Below are 24523 nucleotides of genomic sequence, written 5' to 3' on the forward strand. Positions count from 1 at the left end.
ATGGATTAAAGCATTAAAGCATTAAAGCATTAATGCATAGTGAGTATGGTTACAGGAAGTAATAAAAGAAGGAGGGATGCGTGTCCAGAGTGTTGGTACAGGTCTGTGGACAGTAGAGGGCAACATAATGCCCCACAGTGATCCATACCTAGCTCATGGTTGAAGTTGTCGGGCAGCCCTGATATAGTCTTTCTGCGTTTGACCTTCTTGGGGCGGCGGGACACGGTGTCAGTGTTAATGAGGGAGCGCCGGATGCTCGCCTGACGGTCAAACACTGCCCCTGGTAGCCGGGAGGGCGAGAGCAAGGCAGGCGGACACACAGGCAAACAGCAGTCGGTTAGTTGAAGGGAAATAACTCAACAACATGCAGAAGGTTTTTGTTTAAGTTTTAACGTGCAACATCAACAGTGAAAGAAACCTAAAGGGTCAACATCTCTCGACAAAAAGAGTATGTCGGTTATTCTGCACTTTACACAGAACACACTGTGACAATATCATAGGGACTGAAACGTTTCACTGAAAACTATAGCCCAACCAATACAGGACTTTTGAGGCTGTTCAATCAATACTGTGAGCGCCACGAAGACAAATCCATTCGCCTCCATTTATTAAGGTGGATGCCCAAATCTCAGAAGCAAACTAAACTCTGGCAAATACAACCAAAATGACCTGTATTGTATTATACCATTAGAGGAAAGTGAGAAAATGATTTGTCTGTCATTTGGGTGAACTGACCCTTCAACTTTTCATCCACCAGCCAAAATGTACCAGCCATTCTCACTTACTTACTCGCCAAGCTCAATCATTAAAACAAAAACCTATTGAAAGCACTGAGTGGCAAAGAAAACCGTACACTTTTTGGCTGATGGTTTCTCTTAACTTACAACCGTGATTATAAGTGAGGTGTTAACATGCATGTAAGATATGTGAGATGTAGAGTCCATGCACAGGACAGATATGAGGTTAAGCATGCACACACACATGCAGTCATTCATTCTTCTCAATATCCTTCTCACTCTCTGTCCAGCTTCCCTGAAGGAAGAGTAATATCTTACGAGGAACTGCTCTTCCTTCTGCTATTTGGCTAGCTGGTGACAGCCTGCAGGCGTTAGGGAAATAGAAATTGATATGAGGGCAGATAGTGTCTATCACATTCCCCTTCGAAGTGACAGAAAAGTCCCTGATCTCTCTCTGTGTCTCTATGCGTGTGCGTTTCCTCTCTTTCTGAGTAATGTAAAGCGACAGGAGATGAAGTCTACAGTGATTTATGTGGAGTGGAGCCACATTAAGCAGTCATTAGTGTCTGAAGGACGGCGGGAACGCGGTTTTGTATTGGCTTTGACAACAGCAAAATTTAGATGTTGATACTGAACTGCCATTTTTAGAGTCTTTGTGCTGTTGTTCATCCGTCATATAAAACATCTATACGATGTGAGTTTATTATGTCTTGTAAGTGAAACATCAGACAAGCTACGGTGTAATATATTAATCGGCAGAACTGGCAGAATGAGTCGTTGGCCGATAGTGCTGAAAAATGTGACATGCTAACAGGGGGAATTGCATCGACACGTTTTGATGTGTTCATCTGTCAAACACTCTGTGATCTGACATAAAGTCAGTGAAAAGCCTTGACCCTTGGATACGCTGTCAAACGATTTTCACACACAAACGCTCGCACACGCGCATAACAGAAGGTGAAGGTCAGTCTGCATGAAGCATGATGGAAGAGGAGAATATTCACAGGAGGTAGAGGAGGAGAGGCAGACATCCATGACTGACACATACACGTGTTTCCTCTGTGGATGAATGGATACAGTAAATGATCTATAATCCACTCAACCACAGAGGGTTGATAAAAAGGAACTGACTTTTTTTTTTTTGCTGTGTTGCTGGGAATTAGACTAATCCAACCACAAGGTATAACATGTTAATATTGCTGTTTTAAAATGATTGAAAGGCATTTGTTATTAGCCACGCAAGCTGGCTTTTCATCTAGCGCCACCACAGGGTCAAATTTTGAATTTGTCCAATACTTTGACCAGCAAAACAAATGGTTTTCCCATCAGCCTCGGTTGTATTTTGGTAGCGACTAGTTGTCTCCTCCTGCTTCCAGGCGTTGTCCTAGCACGGCTAAACATGACATATAGTTATCTAATTATGAATGATCTAAGTCTCAGTAAACAGCAATCAAATAAATGTTTTTTAAAAAGTCAGAAAATTCCTTCATGACAAAACTAAATGTGTGATTGGAGGTGAGAGGTTAATGTTACAGATTAGACATCGAGGAGCAAGTAGTTTGATGTTTCTACGTTGCTATTTATTCTGGAACTAGAGGACCAGGATATTAATTTCCCACTACCAACGCTGATGGGGTTTGGTCGCTACTCGCTAGTGACTTGAGACAAAATGGTTGAATGATAGCGGTTTGCCAAGAGGTCATACCTGTGACGTTGATGGCAACTATGTCTGTGGGCACGGCCCGAGCCGCCAGCCTCATCTTCTCCTCTGGGGTGGGGAGGGGTGCGCCCTTGTTCCATATAATGCGTCCGTCAACCTTCGTACACCTCCCCTCCTTCAACCCCTCCCTGCGGGGTCTGAGGCCTCATGGAGAGCTGAGATTTGTCGTCCTCCGCTGATGAAGCTGTGGACTAGATGAGAAAGAGGAAGAATTAGAGTCAACGAGATGTAAACCATGAAGTGAAGCAAAGAGATAGAAAAGGGGAATGAAAATAGAGCAAGAGAAAAGTACAGGAGATTATAGAAACAAGGAGTGACAAAGGTAATACAAGTGACAGGTAATTGAGACGAGATGGGGGAGTAAGAGAGTCAAATGCAAAGGAGAGAGACAAGTCAGGAAAAGGAGTGAGAGATGAAAGCTGATGGAAAACAATGATTGTGTCGTATTGAATTAGAGCAGGATAAAGAAAGAAGTCGAAACAAAATGTCAAGATAATAGAAGAAAATGAGAGTGGGAGTAGAATATTATGGAACAGAATAGAATGTAATTGTCACAAAGTATAACTGGCAGACTGTACAGACTTTATTGACAGACACAAACAGACTTTAATATATTGCATCGATGTGACCTTTAGAGGCTTGTGGTGCTGTAAACATGTTTCACAAACAATCAAACCCAAATGGAGACACACACACACACACACACACACGCACACACAAAAGCCCTCTCCCACACACAAAGAGTAAACCTGACAGAGCGATTTAAAGATGGCAAGATAAATGCAAGAGAGCAACAGCGGGAAGAAAGAGAGAGAATCACTCAAGCATTAAACTGCGTTCACACACTAACAGTTCTCAATCTTTAAGTAGAATTTACTGCCGGGGAGCAACAGACAACAACGTTTTACTGCAGCATCCAGGCTTGAAATTGAGCAGTTAGTCAACAGAAAACCAGCTATTTGCAGTTTGATGTCAATGTCCATTTGAGAGTTTGAAGTCATCGTTTTGAATCATGAGTAAAGACGGGTTGAGATTTCAGAACCCAGTGAACACAAAAAAGCAAAACAAAATCATTTAGTCTTCACTTTCACTGCATCAACCAAACTACGCCTGGCGGAATCTGCAACAGGTTGAGCTTTGCCAGCATGGGGGGGGGGGGGGGGGGGGGGGGGGGGGGAAATAATCCTCAGTGTGTTTTTATCTGTCAGAGATTGAAAATTGCTTGAAAATGTGCTTCCGAATACATCCAGCAGCCGTTCACTATGTCCATTACGGTTCATCTTGACAAATCCCGAGCAATAGACAGAAAAGATGACTATTTGTGCTTTCAAACAAACCATGCATGGATGGCTGGATACATAGGGGGGAGGAAACAGAGGGTGCAGAAAAGGGGAGGATGTAAAGAAAGGATCGCAACAATAGTGTGGTGGCAGGCCTGGCTTGTTATGTTGCATTGTGGCTCAAACTGCAGCCCTGTTTCTCCTTTTGAAGCTGCTGTCAGGCAAAGTTAGGCTCACTGGCCTCAGGACAACAGGAAGTGACGGGGAAGAGGAACAAACAGCGGAAAGTAGAAAGAGAGATAACGAGAGATGGGAGTCGACAGTTCAGAAAGACAACAGCATGGTATGAAGGTCAAGGGTCGGGGCAGGCATGAAACGAGCGGCCGACATCGAGGGGCTCTGGGGGGACAAAGGAGACCCTGATAATAACAGGGAACGACCCTCTGGTCCTCTCAGGACCCCTCATATCACATTGTGTGTGAGAAATAAAAATGAGGAGAGGAGAGGAAGCATTTTTCTTGCTCTCTCCATTTAACAACCTCCTATGACATCCTGTGGCATTAGACAAACAGCAGCCCAACCAAGTGTAGAGGAAAGACAAGTATACTGGAAAACCAACAAAAGCCAGCAAGTGTTTATTCTGAAAAATGATGACAGGCCAGAGAATGAAACACAACTCTACTTTTTCATGACGCATGTTAAAAGTCCTAACAAAATGTGAGTGTGGCTTCGTACTGGTTCTTTGTGTACCACAAATCCTCATGAATTACCACAAATCTGGTCATTTTTAATGAGCTAGACTGACAGATTTAAAGCTGATATTTATTTTCGTAAAATATAAGTGAACTGTGTCTGTCAGAGAGACAGAAGTACCTCGAGTAAACTGAGGAAATCATGCATTCTCATTTCTGACCACAAGAGGGCAGACTGACACTGATTAAATCACTGGATGTGAGATGCCATACTGCTGAATCAGCTGCAAAACACTGCTGTGCACACACATACTGCACTATAATCAACATGTATTGACTGTTACACCTGGACACAGTGTGTGTGTGTGTGTGTGTGTGTGTGTGTGTGTGTGTGTGTGTGTGTGTGTGTGTGTGTGTGTGTGTGTGTGTACCTTCTTATCATTGTCATCCTCCTCTTCATCCTGCAGGCTGCTGGTGGACTGTAATGGGTCAGAAAAGGTGGGACCCTGAGAGTAGTACTGAGAGCTCCGGAAACCATCTTTCCTCAACTTGTCGCATTCTGCAGGACAGACAGACACAGAGGAACATTTTAATATAGACAAAAAAGATTAGGATTGAACCGATCTTTGTCTTTCGTTGAGCTTTTCGGGTTAGGAACCAGAAACTCATTATGATCGCATGTCTCTACTTCAGAAGATTTCGACATGAGAAACCACCACACTGCCTTTAAAAAGAGATTTTGTTGAGTGTGATAAAGAACCGTTTCTACAGTTCACACTTTTTTTTGATGTAAGATAGATTTACGTACCAAACAGTCTGACTTTTTTCAATTTTACCTTTAAATTATTATACTATATTGATCTCAAGGAATATATTGTGTATATTGTAGAGGCTCATTTGCATTTAATATTCACAATAAGTCATCCAATAACACGACAGTAGGAAGGATGTGTGAAATATCTATAGGACACACAGACGAAGCTGTGTAACACTGTGTGTGTGTGTGTGTGTGTGTGTGTGTGTGTGTGTGTGTGTGTGTGTGTGTGTGCGCGTGCGAGTCCCTGTTGGACACTGCCAAGCGCTGCTTACACTTCCTCTTGTCACCACCTGCTGTGACAGGGTTGTGATGTATGTGTGTGAGTGTTTATAAATGAATGTGTGTGTGTAATCAGAGGATGGGGTATCAGTTTCAGTCTGTCACACACAGATGGTAGAACTGTCCCTCTCTCTCCTCCACCCACCTTCTCTAAGGGAGCATTTAGCACATCATCTCCCTCTTTCTCCCTCTGCAAACGTCTACTAGTGGATCCTTTGTCTTGTCTTGTATTAGCTAATTATATTCACATAGTACTGCTACAACTAAAGCACAAGGTAGAGGACGTTGTGTGACTTTGCTGATGCCTGTAACCTGAATGATAAGGAAATCCTAACTGTTTGAGGGCAAACCTTGCACATTTGTAATTAAATAACTTAAAATAAAAGATATCAAGACGGTTCTCCTCTGCTACATTGGCAGCATATCAACTGACAAGCATGTATGAATGTCTCTCTCTACATATTATCCCTGATCCATACAAATGTAAAAACTTCCCTGGTCTTTTATCTTGCATCTTTGGGATGTATTCAGTGTGTGATACACAATCAAACTCCCTTTTGGTGACTGACACATGGGTACCAAAGCACATCCACATCACTCCTAGCCTGGCACCTCAGAGATGCTGCTTTAGATCCCTTTCATGTGCCATCTTTCTTCAAAGCTAATTACAGCCCATCTCTGTGGAGAGACACGCTGGTGCATGTATAATGCTGTCAGTTAATGGATCCTAATGGGGTTGGCAAATGTAGCAACTGTAACAAGCTGATGTGGTAGCGGTGTGGAAGAAGGGATTTAGAAAGCATGATGATAATGAGGATGATGATTGGGGATGGTTGATAAAAATAAATAAGCTTTGATGAGCTGCTTGTTGCTAGGCAAAACTGAACGAAGGGGACAAGAGAAGACGAGCAGAAAGAATTAAGTATATCGAGGACAAAGAGAATATAATGATATGATGAGGTTTGTCCGTATGAATTTTGCATGTAAATCAAATTTGTAAATAGTAGTTGACCGAAAGCCACCATTATAATGTCACTGAGGGAAATCTGAAGCCTGTGTGAAAGGAACAAAAAGGGGACCCACATTGCTATCAGATCGGTTATTGATTATGTGGCTTTGCAGAGCAGAAAGCAGACTTGTGTATCTTGTTATGCTCATGTTGATGGCACAGGATTTAGCCTGGTTTAACCTTTAAGCTCTAAATTGTCAAATATCTTGTACAAAATACAGTTATAACTGTTACACATGTGTAAATTATGAAAGTTTAAAAGGTTAGTTGTGTTGTTGTATTTGAACATAATGTTGAAAACAACTGTAATTACTAAGAAAACACTCAATTTATTTCATTAAAGCTGGGCTGTAGTTAGGTGTGTAACCTCCACTCTGAACGTCCTGGGAGTGGACAAAGAGTTGGAGAGCTAAAACACACACAAAGCGTCAAACGTACAGCACAGGTGCTCTCATTGGACACCTGTTGTTTTTCAGTCAGGACCCCTGGGGCTGAGTGGGGATGACAGGATGATAGGACGGTGACAGAATGAGGAGGGGGGTTGAATAAATCCAACCTCCCAGGGGGTGTTTGCGTACCTAGCAACATCAATATTGCAGGAAGTAGTATGCAACACCACAGGGGTCAAACAATGAGAAAAAAAACAAAGAAAACCTGCACTGTGTGTGTGTGTGTGTGTGTGTGTGTGTGTGTGTGTGTGTGTGTGTGTGTGTGTGTGTGTGTGTGTGTGTGTGTGTGTTAAAGCCGGTGACTAAAGCTTTACACACCGTAAGCATCAGGTTACAACCGGCTTCTCCCCATTTATCTCTCTTTTTTTATCTAGTGGCACACAAGGCCACCCTCGCATGTAAACAACAAGCCTTTACTGTAACACATCCACCATACACCCATGTACACACCCATGTACACACGCGCCTCATGCTTTTCCCACACCTGCCTCTCAATCTGTTATCTGAGTGGACACCTTTCCCGGGAACTCTTGGGCGAACAGGTGCCAGCGTTTACTGGTCATTTCACTTCCTGCTCTGGGAATGTTGTGAGAATTTAAAAAAGTTGTCACTCAGTTGTGACTCGAATCCCAGTGTTTATTTGACAACAAAGCTGCTGTGTCTGTTTCTCTCTAATTGTACTTGACAAACGGGAAGAAGAGGATCTCACACTGTTGTGTTGTTGGCTAAACTTTGGACTAAACACTAAGGTTTGGACCTTTTTACAATGATGTAGACATTGTAGGTCCTCCATGACATAACAATGCCAAATGTTTGCAACTTCTGGTTGATATGGATGTAAATGATTTATTGGAAACTTATTTGAACTATAATTGCAATTTTCTCTTTTTTCTTTTATATGAACCTGAAACCATGCAAATCACCTTCTACACACGAGTGGCAAAGACTTCTCAAACCCTGCTTTTGTTTGTGATCATGCTGGATTTCTTTCCAATTCTGTCGCGGTCCAATTTGAATGATCCTTACCTCGCAGGGCGGTCTTGAGGTTGACTTTGGCCTGACGGTGGAGGTCCTCTACGCAGGGCGGCCTGCTGCCTGGTAGGAAGACGTTCTCCTGCTGGTGCCACGGAGCTGTGTAATGAACCGTCCATTTGCTTTCCTCATCCAGGTTAGACACCGCTGCAGAAACACACAGAACAGGGCGGAGAATTTAGTTGATCTTGAATTACATTTCCAATGTTATTGGCACTAGTGGATCTCCTGAAGGATCTTTTAAAACGTCATCTTCAAAGTGTCCTGTACAAGCAGTAACTGGCAACTGGAGGGATTTGTTTGTATTTGGTGGAGAAAAGGAAGGGGAAAGAGATTGAGGTGCTTTGCATTAAGGTGCCAGTCCCCACACCAACAACATGACACATATCTGAGACATCACACAGTAGGCCACACAAGTCAGAGGGGGAGGAGGGAGGAAGAAGTTGGAGGGAAACACTAACCAGATGATATCCAGCTCAGAAATTCAAACAGTCTACTGAAAACGTACAAAAGCTACCTTATAGGCTGCCTTGTCTTTAGAGAAACCACTTTAGAGAAACATTGAGGCAATATAACAACACTCGTTCAATAAGATCACAAGCTAGATAACATATGTCAATAACATTTAAAAGCTACACTTACGCAGCTGACATCTAACCATCTCTTGCTTTACGAGGGAACAGCCTCCTGCTTCTTGTGGATTTCTAGTGCTCTTCTCTCACTCAGACAACATCAAATCAATCCTAATAGGACATTATGGTGCTTTCCCCTTGCTACTGGCGGTGGCTTGAGATGCTGATGATCCAGAAACTGAAGCTTATTCCCATGCTGCATTCATAAGCCACTAAATACAAGTGTCAACAAAACGACTGAGGCGCAAATATCAATATCAATATCAACAAAAACACACTTCCAAAAAGTTAGTCTTACCAAGTGAGCGTATCCAAGCCAAAGTTGGTGAACGGGGATGAAGGACTATCTCCATTTTAGACCGCTATCTGCTCGTCCCTGTCCTGACCACCACAACATTTCCATCTGACTGCGACTGAGGGAAAGGTTTTGGAGGAACCAGGAGGAAGGGGACGGGTCATGAAAGGGGCTGGGAGTGTGGACTGTTTGTGTTTGAATGCTTTTTCACAGGTGCTAATGAGCCGTAGTATGATGCATAGTGTGTGTGTGTGTGTGTGTGTGTGTGTGTGTGTGTGTGTGTGTGTGTGTGTGTGTGTGTGTGTGTGTGTGTGTCGGGGGAGGACAGAAGGCCTCCGAAGCAGAGCGGTGTCACTGCAAATTGGTCATTGGAGAAAGTGTGAGACTGTAACTGCTTTGATAACAAGGCTTCAACACTGACCATCTGAAAAGCTCTTCTGTCACAATCCAACTTTCCTCATATGTGAGCATCAGAGCACTGTGGCCATAATGAGTACAGCAAAGTTGAATATAGTTCTATGGATGGAGTTATAGGGGACAGTCCAGTGTGCCAAGTCGTGCTGCTGCCGGTGACTAACACATTAACACCTAACGTCTGTCTCTACAGCTTGTTAGCTCGTTGAGAAACGGGGAGCCGTTAGATGCTGAAAGGAGGGGTCATTGTGTTTATTCATGTCTCCCCTCACTCTGTTAGTTCTTTTAGTTTTTTTTCTTAATTCACCCACAAATCTCAAATTCCTCTTCCCAACTTTACTGCTACCTTCAAACCAAGACATTTGTTGCATGCCTGGTCATGTAGGAGTTACAATCCCACACACAGACAGCAAGCCTTGTTTGCTTTATGTATTAAAAAAATATATATACGAGTGAGTTGTAACACACAGGACACAATGCAAGCAGCGGAAATACAAACAGCACTGGAGAGCTGCATGAAACAAACACACTCGCACACACTTCAGGGAAATTTGAAATGTGAAGGTTAGAAAAGCAGACGAACCAATCAGCAAGGTAGTGACCCAGCTGTGTGTGAATACAATACATTTTTAATATTCTTGCTCTCCCACAGAAACTCAGCACAGGTAGCCCTCCCCCACCCTCTTTTATGACCATGGAGTTTGAATAGATCTCAGTAAGGCTATAGACAGACCAAGGACATGGGGACTATAGACACAAAGCCTGTATTGTCCCTTTGCATCAGTCTCCACATCAGGCCTTCCAGAGCCACAATATGCACTAGGCCCTTCACACACACACACACACACACACACACACACACACACACACACACACACACACACACACTGGACTGTGGCGTGAAAGTCTTTCAGAAGTCTACTAATCCTTCTGTCCATTGATATCCCAACTCTCCCTACGTCCATTAAAATCTCCAAGCAAACTCTGAAAGACACGAACAGGCTGCAAGGGGCATCAGAGCTAAACATGCAGAGGCTGCACACAGTAATCCCTAGAAAATGCATCTGCATGCACACACACACACACACACACACACACACACACACACACACACACACACACACACACACACACACACACACACACCAGAGTTCTTAGCTGTTACGATCGATAATGTTAATGTTATGTTAATCCTGAACTGGGTCCCCGATCACCCACCAGCCAATAGTGTTGACTTTCATGCATAGTACAACTGTCTGTGTTCTGTAAGGGTCATCATACATTCGATATAACATATGTCATTAAAATAAATGGTTGCAAAACAGGGATTTTTGGGGATATGCTTCTTTAAAGGTTTTCTACCCGTCATATCTTCATGCCTGACTGGATTATTATTATAATATAATTAAAATTAAAATATTAGCAGTTCTACTTCTTCCTCTTTCAATGTCTAAAAGGTTTGTGCACGTTATGAAAAACCTGAGGGTCTCTGGACTGCAGCGGAGGACCACGGTGATCAGCTGAGGCGCAAAGTGCAAGAAGGCAAGATAAGACGTGAGAAGCAGAAAAATGCTGAGCAAGTTTAATCATTATCACCTCAGCCTCGACTGTGACACACGCTATAAATACACCTGAGATTAGAGTCCACACAAGCAGCTTGTCCTGCATCAACCAGGTCTTTGTTAAACATCCCCACTAACTTAATACACAGCCATTATTAGAATAACTATAAAGCCTTGGAGCGTTACCTAATCCTCCTAACCAGACTCTACTGTTCATGATTGGCACACAGATCGAGAATGGTTTTCTTTGATATCAAGATCAGATTATCGGGAACATTTAGAACTAAATAAACTGTTAAATTGTTCCAAGAAGAAGGAAAAATGGCCAACTATTTCTAATCAAGTCGCTGTGGTTCTAAATGCTTCCAGCTGCCACCTTTACAAATGCTGTCGGGTCGTTTAGTGCGTTTAGCGTTTAGTTGTCGACTCTGTGAAGTCTTGGCCCAGTGGTTACCTGGTAACAAGGTGCAACAGAGGGTTGTCTCTGGGCTCAGCGGAGGCAGCAGCGAAGCACTATGCCCACAGGAAACCTTCAGTTTGTATTAAATGAATATACAAGTCATTAAAGCTGCCGTGCGTCCACGTCACATACAGTGCAGCTTTAATGAAGCCATTTAAAATGGCTACTTAAATGAACTGAAACAATTGTAGGAAATTCTGACACTCGCATGTAAATAACGTTCATGTCGAAATGATGCAAAACTGTACAAATTTTAATAAACTGAGAAGTATACTCAAAGGACACATTAATGATTCATACAGAGCAGAAGTAAACACATCTTACCCTTCCTTTTGAAGTATTTAATCAGAGATTTTAACGAGGTCCCGATAAACACCATTATTCCGGTTGAGTGTACGTCTCTCTCTTTTAATAAAAATGTCCTTGTAAGACACAAAAAATCCAAATCCAGGGAATGAGAGAGAGAGAGAGAGAGAGAGAGAGAGAGAAGACGGGACTAAGGTGTGCTGGTTTCGGCTCACATTCTCACTACACCGGCAAAGAGTGTGTGTGTGAGCGTTTACTATGAGCCTCTATGCCTATCTCTCTCTCTCTAAACACACACTCCAGTCCACCACTCCCCCCTCAGGCAGTTCAGTCCGCGGAGACACACACACACACACACACACACACACAGCAGGAGGGGTGTAGGACCGGCCCCTCTGTTCCTCTGTGCTTTGGTTACCAAGGAGTTCTGGCTGCTCATCATCAGTCGTTCTTCTCCCTGCACTCTCTTTCTTCTTTACTCTGCGGGACTCGGGATATAGCTGAAAGTTAAACATGCTTTATTAGAACGAGCAGGCAAACTCGTGCTATTATGGTGCGAACGTCAATTCTCATTCCAGCCCATCGCTCGCTCTCTTTACTTTACTTTCTACTCTGCTCAGTGCACATCAGTGTGTTCCCGCTTCTACCGACAGACTAATCTGGGGAATATTTATGCATCTAATTAAACTATCAGCCACCTCTACAGGAGAACCTTGTACATCCTTGGAAAAAGAAAAAATGTTGAGCTTTTCACAAGGTATTCTCAGGAGGTTGCAGCTCCAACCTTCATGCAGAGTGTATTACAAACATGAAACATTCTCACACACACACACGACGCACTAAAGCCCTGACATTTATCTCCTTTGATCTCAATTTGTGATTTTTTTTAGGATTTGTAAAAACAACGCCATTGCTGATGAGGACATAACAGATTATGTCTCCAGCTACTTAAAGACAGAAAATGTTTAGTTTGTGCTCATTTTGCTATCAACCCCTCTTCCTCCGTCTGATCTCTCCCAGCCTGCTGTGTGCGCACATGGCCACTAATTCTGTGCCACATGAATATAGATCACATACAATCCTACCATTGTCCAATCTGCTCACAATCAACACACACACACACACACACATGCATGCACACTCTGGCACACACCAATTCATATACATGTAAATGTGCAACTACACACACACACACACACACACACACACACACACACACACACACACACACAACCGTGAGTTCAGGGCTGCCCCTCCTTGTGCGAACGTATTTCTTTTCAGCACAAATGGCTGAAAAGGGGTGGAAGGGAGGAGGCTGCAACAAGAGCTTGAATGGGACGGCAAATGATCCTTGAATTTGCGGATAGAAAGGTCTCCGTCCCCCCTCATCCCCCCCGCGACCTTGCCCATCTGAGCCTTTCAGCGCAGCTCTGAAGTACCGTAAACAACCGTTTAGATTTTTCTGTGTGTATATTGGTTAATGTTTAGTAACGTTTTTCGTTTCTGTTCCTGGATGTTGTACATCATTGTAATTTGAATATCTGTTTCTCGTTTACTGTTGGTCAGACAAATTAAGCAATATGAAAGCTTTGAGCAATTGTGAGGAGCAATTATATATAAACAATTATAGAGAGATTAACTAAAAATAAAAGCCCTACTTTTAACCTGGTTGGAAGCAGTTCAGCATGAACCCTTTCCTGTCAGTAAACCCAAGTGTATCTCAGGTCACCACGTCAGTCCGAGAGGGTTTAAGCAAAGTCTTTCTCCATGTGTCTAACTTGAGTCCCCATGTTCTGTCAGTGGCCTCTGTTTGGCTCGTGTCTCGTACTGTTTGGCACGCGTACAGTATTAGGACCATTTATGCAGAAGCAAGCCGAAGCGGCATCACTCATTAAAGAGCCTATTGTTCTCAGGACAGTGTCAACGCACATACGCTACAGACAGGTCAACAACTCTATCCGCTGAAGGAGGGCCTTAAATCTAGGCCAACTCTTGGATTAGGGCTATCCATCCATTCAGCCATACGTCCATACATCCTTTCCGCTCACTCCCAGTAAAGAATGGAAGCCCCACCCAAGCCCAGACAATATCAATCGTTCATCTGCTCATACTGTAAGCAGCACATGAAGGAAGCGTGGAGGACTCGGTGGAGGAAGCTTGGACCTCAGAGGAAGAGGCTTATTAAGCAGGACAAACATCAGGGATTATTATAAACATAATCAAGGAGGAATCCTACTCATATTATCCCTTTGTTATGCAATTAATAAATCTTGATTACCTAAAATGAGGCATTATTATCTTTTTCTTTCTTTTTTATGACATTCTAGGACTGTAACCAACGATTACTGTTGGTTACCCAATTTCTTCCTTGATCATTCGATTATTCCCTTGGACAATAAAATATTCCTATATTTCCAAGGTGACATTTTAATTTAGTCTAACTAACAGAAGAAGCCAAAGATTTTTAATTTACGTTGAGAGTACTAGAGTTACTCGAGTACATTTTTGGTTGGAAAATGACTAATGACTAATTGCTGCAGCTCTAAAGCATTCATAGAAATACACGACATTTGCTGTGTATAAATGATATACTTTAATTCTTGCAAGATTAAACAGTTCCTTGGGATTATTACAATTGGCTTAGTTAGCATTTAAACACAAAAACAACACATGTTCATTAGTATTAGGGCCCGTGGCAAGACAATGATTATCTCTCCTTGTTAAACAACCAGCGCGTAAAAAGGTGGCGACACTAAAGGGGGAAAAAAAGGAGAAATCGGGCGATGTGAATAATTAACACGTCTTGTTGCACACTAGACATTATTAAGACTCAAGGGTGAATGTGGTAGGGTGATAATGAGGGAGAGAGATTGTTGACGGGCTCCTGCACTCGTCCTCCTTTATTCGTCTTCACACCTTATTTGGATCTCCCCATCAACCTGGCAGAGGCAACTACAGGTACACACATTCTCTCACATACACACATTATTTTCTTTTTCTTTTATCCTACTACGCTGAATTTAACTGCAATTCCCTCCAGCCCTAGCTCTATAATTCGATCAATTCCCAAAACATACCTCCCTCTCTCGTTCATTATCGTAGTCTATCAAACATCCTTTCAAATTCCCAAAGGGCCTGAACCTGGCAACCACACACACACACACACACACACACACACACACACACACACACACACACACACACACACACACACACACACACACACACACACACACACACACACACACACACACACACACACACACACACTCACACACACACACCTCCCCCTTTCATCTGACAGGTCTCAGCTTTTATTTTTCTAATTGGACTTAAGAAGGGAGCGCTAAGCTGACCTCCTAAAACCCCTCAACTCTACCTGATCCGCTAATGTCACATCTCTTCCCCTCTCTTCATCCCCAATATTTTTTCCTCTTCTTAACTCTTTCTTTTAGACATGAGCGCTTTCACGACTTTATTGATTTTACTCTCCCGCCTCTCCATTTCTTTCTTGCATTCTCTTGTTCAGGCCTCGACCTTGCACACCTGTAAATCAGCCGGTAGAAAAGCTGCCAGGTGGAGATAAGCAGGAAAATGTGAGGCGCGGAAAGCGGAAAAGTATTTGTTTCATACGTGAGCACACGCAAACACTTTATATCTGTATGCGTGCAGCGTCGCACAACGTAGCAGAGTGGTTACAGCGTCGCTAGACCTGAACATGTGAATGGATTTAAACAGAGGCAGGCTTCTCACTGAAAAGTCGTTGGTTTGAATCCATGAACTTAAGCTAAGTGAACAAAATCCCTCATCTTTTCTTAACAATTAAGGCTGATATGTCCTTCAGCAAGGTACTAAATCCATGAAAGCATCTGTGCAGCATCAGTATCTTAATTCTAATGATTTCATTCAAGTGAATAAAATACACATTTCCTCCAAAAAGATATCAAAGAACCATTTTAGGTAACCACAAACATGTTGCGAGATTGCTTTTTCGTTGTCTAACAAATGAAAATAAGAACAACTCAAACATTTAGTTTACAACAAAAAGTGCAAACCTGTTAGAAACAAACAGTGCTTGAACTTGAGTGGCTCAAACAGAAAATGTACCATAAAAACCCTGAATAATGAATAAATAAATAACATATTTCATCTCATCCCATCTCTCTTTTCTGTGAATGAAAATCTATAATTTATAGCACGTAGAGAAACAAACTCGCTCTCTAATCCCTTCCCCCTTTTTTTCATCCCTACATCTCTGTGAATGAAAGTGTAGCACCGGGGGTCAAAGGGAACCCGATCGCTTCAGTCTCTGTGGGATATAGAGCAAGACATGAATTATCTAACAGCACAGGGAGAGGGGGGAGATAGTTTGGCATGTGGAAGGATGAGGGGTTAATGATCATACACTATATTCAAATGCAGGATTTTCTTTACAAATGTCTTTCTTGTTATGCAAGTAAAAAGCAAAAAAGATTGCAAAAACAAATCTGTAATCATTAAAGAGCTATTACATGAGAGCAGTAATAGCAGTATGATGTAGCTTTAGTGTTTTGATGATGGTGATGAACCCTAAAGACGGGTAAGGAAAAAGCTACACATGGATAAGAGGGAAACAACTCTCGACAGTGCTCATAAAGAGGCAGTTAAGCAAAGTTAAACTTCTAACTCACTCCTGAATAAACACAACTCTCTCCCTCACACACACACACACACACACACACACACACACACACACACACACGGAAACCAAGGTGACAGAAAGGCAGGGCTGAGTAAACAAGCTGTGACAACTGTTTTCTCTGGCACTGATGATTTTAGCATGGGGTGAAGTTCCCGCGCATCGCACACACAACACATTAAGTTCAATAAGTTCCAATCACTGGTGAATGACCTTTTTCTGACACCGAACCCTTGCTGTCTCCCTCTCAGCCCTCCTGTCTGTCTCTCTAACTCTCTCTCTGTCTATCTGTCTCTTTTCTGTTCCACTTCTGTCTGTTCAGCAGACAGAGGTTACTGGGTAACCCTCCTTCCTCCCCCCGCCCCTCTTCTGGTGTTTCCGTCTGACCTACTCTATTGAAGCAGCTGGGATTCCAACACACACACACACACACACACACACACACACACACACACACACACACACACACACACACACACACACACACACACACACACACACACACACACCTCTATGTTCACCATGAGAAAGTTAATGTTCCATCAGCAGTGTATTTGCATGATTACATGCTGAATATGGCGGTGGTTAAAAGAGGTCAGACTGAAGGCGACAAACTCAGGCTGCTGAAGTGGCTCACAACATGCCATTTTAGCGAAAAGGTTTGTGTGTGTGCAGTGGATTTGGCACGGCACAAGTCTTTATCTGCCACTTGATGAAATAGGCGAGTGTGTGATTTAAATCCAGTCACTGTGTGTGTATGCGTGTACATGTTACACCAACATTTTGGGCCACTTTACTTACGGCATGAATTGGGGAGATTTGATGTGCATTCAAGTCTGCAATGAAAACGGCTGCTGTTTTGTGAGTGTGTCTGGGTGTACGTGAGATTCTTCTTCTGAATGAAAGGCAGTGGGGCCTCCCTCTATAGGCTGCTCCTCCTTTGTGATCCATGAGAAAACCCTTCCGAGTACGCCCCGAGCAGGCACACACCATCACTAATACAACCAGACTCTGTTCTTTGTGTTTGTGTGTGTTTTCTGTTTCATAAGCATATGTATGTGCATGTCGTCGCATTGATGTGGTGGCACACGTATATTTGTGTTATCTGTTCAAACACCACGTAGCTGTTCTCACACAGCTTGATGTGCGCGAATGTGTATGAATCGGAGAAAGGTCTTTGAAAAGGGCAGCACAATACTAATGTGGGGGGGAAATGGAGATGGTATCAAAAGCAAAACCTTCACAAGGACTTTCAAGAAAGGGAAGAGATGGGAAGCAAAGTTTGTATCCACAAAATGTTGAAAGACTCTTTGATGTGGTAGAAGCGCAGCCATTTTGCTGAGTAGCAATGTGAGGCAGGATAGAAAAGGCAGTGTTTAGAGGGACAAAAGAAACGAGAGAGAGAGAGAGAGAGAGGAGATAAAGGCAGCTGGGAGAGAAAAGTTAGGGGTGGAGGGGAGGGAAACAGATGAAGCGAGATTAGAGATAAATGGAGTATAAATGCAAAATATCCATAGGTTGAAATCACCAAAATTCACTTATTATACACACAAACACACTCAAAGGCCCAGCAGGCTTGGCGGTCATGCCTAATCTACCCTCCCTTGGCATCTGACCCCACTCGACCCTCTTTGAAATTCAAGCCAGGATAAAAGACATAGAACAGATAGAGGATGTATGCACCTCTGTGTCAGCAAGTGAACAGACAACACTGCATTAGAGATCTACTCCGTACTGGAAAACATTGTTGCGCATGACAACTTTGTGCCCCAGCATGGTAGCAAAACAAGAAACAACCAAGAAAAGTGCAAAAAACAAAGACCAGGTCGACTAATAGCAATAAAAGCCGGTGGAGCACAAACTGACAGGGGCTGTGCAACCGTTAAATAAGTCCTTCCTTTACAATCATTTAACAAGCAAACCTTCATAGCCTAATGTTAGCTTCAAAACAATGAAAGGCGAGTCACTCTTAAAATGTACACGCCTGTTGAGCAGGGCATTAAAACGCTGTTTTTTTTACGAGCAGGCTGATTTGTACGCCTGAGCTTTTGGTGCCTTCAGGAGGGTGGCAGATTTGTTGCTAACTTGAGGTGATTTATGTCCCTGTCAGGATGGATTTGTAGCTAACCGTCCATTTCCCCCCGGCAACACGGTTTTAAATCTAATGCGAGTTAACCCCACTGGCCTGTCAGCCCCCATGTAGTTGGCAGAACAATATGATGAAACTGAAACAAGAAAGTTTGTAAGTTGTTGGGACAACGTTCAGTGCATGTTGTTCTGTCCCAACACTTGTTTTAAGCCACACAACTAAAAACTAACTATTGGTGGACATTTGGTACAGATGGTGCCCAGAGGACACTTGACTTTAATAATCCCCTGACGTTTCTTCTAGTCACACCATGAGGTTGACTTTTTGTAGTTTTTGTAGGTCTCTACAACTACTCCATGGATTGTAATGACATTTGGTACAGGCACTCCCGTCCCCCTCAGCATGAACAAGCATTAGTTTGGTGATTTCTAATATCTCATAACGCCATCGTCAGGTCAACATTTGTATTCGCCTAATACTTACAAAAACTAATGACACTACCATCAGCCTCTTTGTGTTTAGTGCTTACCAAATATTAGCATGTGAACGTCATTGTGTGAGCATGTTAGCATGCAAACTTTAGCATTTAGCTCAAAGCACTGCTGTGCTGAAGTACGGCCTGCTAGGCCACCGTTTTTGCCCTAGTAGGCTGAAATGTTGGCATGAAGGTCAAGTGTTTGTGAGGTTGTGTGTGTGTGTGAATGCACGGACGTGTGGATACATGCTCACATGTGGTCGCAGCTTAAGAGAACGTGTGCTCCTTTCTGTCGGACTATCTGTCATTGTTTTTGATCAATTCAATTACACGGCTTTGGTGAACACTCGATTCTGAAAGATCGATTATGGCTTTCTACGCTCTGTTATTTCTTTATAGCAGACTGTTGCTATGGACGCAGTTCTGATCTACGAACAACAACCCCATCAGGGTGAGCAGGACGCGAAAAACTCCATGTTTGTTTTTATGTCATGGCTGAACAGCCTTGTGGCCGGACAGATAACAGGTTAGTCATTCAGGGTTGACCTTGGTATTTATTTGATTTGTATCAGTTCAGTAGCATTAATTTATTTAAAGAAGCAATTCCTAAACTAAATCCCGACTATGCAGGTGCGTAACACATGTCTGCCATGCTATCATAAAAATATTTTCCCAGTGGACAGCTCCACCCAGCCACCGGTAGTGTAACATAAAGACGGACCCCTAACAGCCCACAGACTACATTAAGAGCCATTACCATCCAGCCACACTGTCTACGCTCATATCGACTCCTGGCTCTTCTCCCTCTCCAGTGGACCCTCCGAGGACACGGCACATCAATAACCACAAGGCCTGAGTGTGTTTGTGTGTCCCACTGGCTTAGAGCAGGCTGACATCATTGTGCATGCTGTTGAATGTATGGCTGTACATTTTATTAAGCATGTGTGAATGTATGCCTGCAGCTGTTTCTACAATCTACTGCATTTAGACAACAGACCTAGTCACACATTACAATAGTAACCTAGACCTTAAAGGAAGTCTAGATTACTACAGAGCATCTCTGTACATTTTATCTTGTATGCGTCTTTGTTTCTGCTGCTGTTTTTCCTGACCTACATTTCAACAACAGGCTGTCTGCTTTTCTCTCTTAAGGGCCTCTGTGTGTGTGCGTGTGCGTGTGCGTGTGTGTGTGTGTGTGTGTGTGTGTGTGTGTGTGTATCATTAATCCAATTTTATAAAGGACTTTCAACACAAATTGCCATAAATCTGTCACAAACACAGATGTGATACACTTAAGTTATGAGTTGTGTGCTTGTAGTTGTTCACTTTGTGTGTGTGTATGTGTGTATGTGTGTGTGTGTGTGTGTGTGTGTGTGTGTGTGTGTCTCACACCTGGCTTGATTAAAAGTGTGATTAAAATAATGTCCATGCTTGGATAACGACAGGAATCAATAGGTAGCAGCTGGAATATTACTTCATTCACTTCAACTATATGATTGATTGGCATCTATATTTCACTGCACACTTACCTCTAAAGGCATTTAGCTGACATTCCAATCAATAGTTATTTACCAAGACTACAGCAGTGCATTTTTAATTCCCAATACGTTGAAAAAAAGCAGAAAGCAGAGGCAATAAATATTCCTTATTTTAGACGACTACTACTATTTTAGACTAGTGTACAGCAGTGTGTCTGCTGTTACCATGACCCTCGTGCTCAGCTCATGCTGCTGAAGAGAGGTTCTTCTTGTCTGATTTAGACACAGAGGCACAGAGACAGACTTAGCTCATTTAGGTTAAGTGCCTCCAGTAGCTCAAGGGCACAAAGCAACAAGCCACCTGGGGCTAGCCTGCGCCACAGGGAGGGAAGCCGAATGTGTGTGTGTGTGCATGTGCGTGTGTAGAGCAGACACAGGGTTACCAATGGGAAGTGGTAAAGGCCATCTCAACTACAATGTGTGCATGTGCGTTTATCTACAGTTCCTCAACCACTGGAGCAAAACTAACACTATGTCGTTTGACCCGCTCTTCACATTGCGGTGATTTGGGGAGGCTGAGGCGTTTGAGGGGGTTGCAACAACAAAGCGTCCGATTAACAATCAGAAATACAACCAATGGATCAATGAACACAAATCTAGGAAGTGAGCAAGACAATCAGCCTCGAGGCGGCAGCACAATCGAGAGGCTAGATGAGAAGTCGGATGCGAGTTCTGGTGGCTGGCATTGATTATTGTTATTAACCAATACAATTACACCGCATGAGTGGATTTGGCTCCGTTCACCAGGCCCATAACATTGATCCAATTTATATCTCTTCTCTCGGTTAGTTAGTGTGTTAGAGGATGCTCTGCACATTCCACATTGCTTTCACAAGGGACGGACAATGGGTATGAACTAAATTAAACTCTTGATTTTTAGCTCTGCGTGTGGTCGCCTAATATTTTCTCAAATGCTAAATGTTCACCTTTCAAACAGCAGAACTGTTCTTATTACTCATTTTTGTGATTGAAAATCGCCTGCAAATAGAGCCGAAAAGAAAGCCTTATATAGGCATGTGGAGGCGATCGATTATACTGATTCACAAACGGTGTTCATCAAGTTAAATCAAGCAATTATACAAAAACATTTAAAACCCCATGACACATAAAGCCGAAAGTCACATCATTGTGGCCAGACAGCAGCTCCAGCCTTCAAGCTAACCATTGCCAGTGCGTCATAAACTCTGGATACTATTGACCCATTATTTACAAGTGTGATACAAAGTACAGTACAACAATCATCATCCTCATCATCATCATCATCATCATCATCATCATCATCATCATCATCATGTGATACTTTATTGATACCCAGCAAAGACTGAGGGAGATTAGGGGTCATGGTCAGCTACAGGACAACCTTACTGTAACTCGTCAAAATTGGAGCTTGGACGATGCTCAGACCAAAACTTATCTCTGTATGTACAAACTTTCCATATGTATTTTTATCGCTATCATCAGAAGTGCTATACATAAATGTTATACTGTAGTAATGCAGTCCTGCCATAGTATTAGAATGAGTGCGCTCCCAGAGCAAAGACTGAGAGGGTTAAATATGTCTCAGGACAGGATTAGTGATCATTAGCTGACGTGGATCAGTATCATCACACACACACACACACACACACACACACACACACACACACACACACACCACACACACACACACACACACACACACACCCCTATATACAGTGATTGATGGTTTCATATAATTTATCACACTGACTTAGAGATGCTAACAGGTGCATATGTGTGTGCACGTGCATGTGCTAAACCTGGATTCCTCCATTGATAATCCCATGTTGAGACCCCGTCTGGGAAAAAAATACATCAGGACCCCCAAATCCACTTAACCCCTCCCTCCCTCTCTCCATTCCCCCCTTCTTTCTTTATAAACCACCCCTTCGCCTCCCTCTCTCTGTCTGCCCCTCCCCCTTCTGTCCCATATTTGCAATGATGGAGGCATTAATAGAGAGAGCAGACCTCTTGTAGATGAAATGAGTGAGCCCTCCTAATGGACCTCTAGGGAAACGATGCTATCTCCCTGATCAAATACTCCCAAAATTTAAGACCGCCATTATTCCAAATTAAATTGTATGTGACACCCCATATGTGTCTTTTGGTGTGGATAAATGGTTGTGTTCTGTCTCACAGGCAATTACTCCAACTGTAATTTAGTAATAACTGTAATCCCGTCAGTCTTAAGTCATTTATATATTGATTAAAATGGATGATTCACAGATGATCAACTTTGAACTAGAAGCACTGCAGTTTCCACTGAACGAGTCCCCCTGCTTGTCTGTATTATACCGCCACCTTGTGGTGAGTATTAGCAGCAACTAACGCAAATGTAATTGTTTTCTTAAATGTCATCCTGCATAGTTCTGTTAGGTTAACAACAGTCTAGGAATGAAGCTTCTGCTATAAACAAACAAAATTAGAATCAAACGGTCACCCGTGCACGCAAAGCAAAGAAAATGGCTGTAGATTCTCTTTCTCTACATTTTTCCTTCTTTTTTTGTCTTTCACCCTAATCCATCTACACATGTCGAGTGGAAACCTCTCCTAAAAAGAGACGTTGCTATGGTGAGGATAACTCATTAACGAGACAGATTTAAAGAGGCTCTTGAAATCACTTTCTCTCCCCTCCCTCACGTCTCTCTGTCTGGGGGGGGGGGGGGGCATGTGCTTTTCAGAGTCTTGGCTTTGCTTACTGAGGCTTAATGGAACCTCCAGCTGATTGGGAACATAAGGGGCCCGTGGCTGAGGAGAAGGCAGGAGAAGGGAGACGGGTGCTGGGGTACATGGTGGAGGAGTGAGGGAGTCTGTGGAGGATGGAGGTAAAAAAAAGTAACCCTAACCTTGACCAGATCAATCAGATTATTCTTTTGCGGTTATAAGTATATTACCATTTTTAAATGTTACGTATGATGAATAAGTAGTTTGACTTCAATTTGGATTAATTATAAATTAGATTTAACTTTTGTTTTCTATTTGATTTGTTGATTTTTTGTGTTTATGCCAATATGTCTACTACTGAGCTACAGGACATAAGTGAAGGTACATAGTGCACTGCAGTAGAAGCTTGTAAACTATGAAGGGACCTTGAAAGAACTTGAAACCTTTATATTTCTTTGAAATTGTCCCAAAAAATGACAGGAACAACATTGTTAACTGTGCATCACTGTGCATGTCGTTGTTGTTGTTCATTTTAAGATTACGTGTCAAATTGCTGACAATTTCCCAGAGCCTAAAGTGACTGGGTGATACCCAAATAAATGAAATATATTTTATTTCTGTGTAATTTGCCTTGGGTTAATTAAAGGAGGCACTTTGTGGGAACCCTACAGTAGGAATGTAACCATGTGTGCAGACAGAGAGCAGACTGGTCAGTAGGACAAACAGGGCCTGAACCCTCAGAGGGCCAGACTCGAAGCAGCATGAGGTGGAAAAAAGCTCCCTGTATTTTCAGCGGCCATTAAAGAAATGAGCTGTGACTAAGGTAAGCGCAGCCACGGTCTCAGGATAAGCACACTTATCCAGCATTAAGGCACAATTAGATTTTTCAATTACGAACAACAAGACCACTGTTGAACTAAAGAAGAAGGCAAAAGCTGTTGCTGAAGCAAACTCACACTCACTAGTCTTGAAATCGCATTTGTTTTCAAAGTCTGTTGGCATGATAAGAGTGTTAAGACATACTCTTACATTTATAATGTAATTGTTTATACAATGAAGATGAATTTTAAGCTTATTGTTTGTCAGTGTACATGAAAACATGAACTTTATATTGCTAATGAGAGAGACAGACGTTAGTGGCTTGACTGCATGCATATGTCCGACACAGAAAACATACAAGAAGCCACACACACACATCTAAGTGTTCCTCACCATCAATCACAAATATAATCACCAGATTAACCAATTGAGTTAAATCCTTTGTATTCCTACACAAATATCCCAAAGACCCAGGAATCTGAAAGAGGCAATATGAAAAGAGGGAGACAGAGATCCTGGAAACATGCTTGCTAATGATCTGCATGTGCCATCTTATCT

General features: G+C 42.7%; 1 protein-coding gene across 1 annotated transcript in view; it reads right to left on the reverse strand.

Moving 5' to 3' along the window:
• LOC115029008 (NHS-like protein 1) overlaps positions 1 to 24523 on the reverse strand; it is an 85043-nt gene that overhangs the window by 11626 nt on the left and 48894 nt on the right. The window contains 5 exon segments of the mRNA XM_029463012.1: positions 149 to 280; positions 2443 to 2554; positions 2556 to 2648; positions 4861 to 4988; positions 8010 to 8162. Of these exon segments, the coding sequence (XP_029318872.1) occupies positions 149 to 280; positions 2443 to 2554; positions 2556 to 2648; positions 4861 to 4988; positions 8010 to 8162 (618 nt within the window).

This window comes from Cottoperca gobio, chromosome 24 (assembly GCF_900634415.1).
Source record: "Cottoperca gobio chromosome 24, fCotGob3.1, whole genome shotgun sequence".
NCBI classification, from domain to species: Eukaryota; Metazoa; Chordata; class Actinopteri; order Perciformes; family Bovichtidae; genus Cottoperca; species Cottoperca gobio.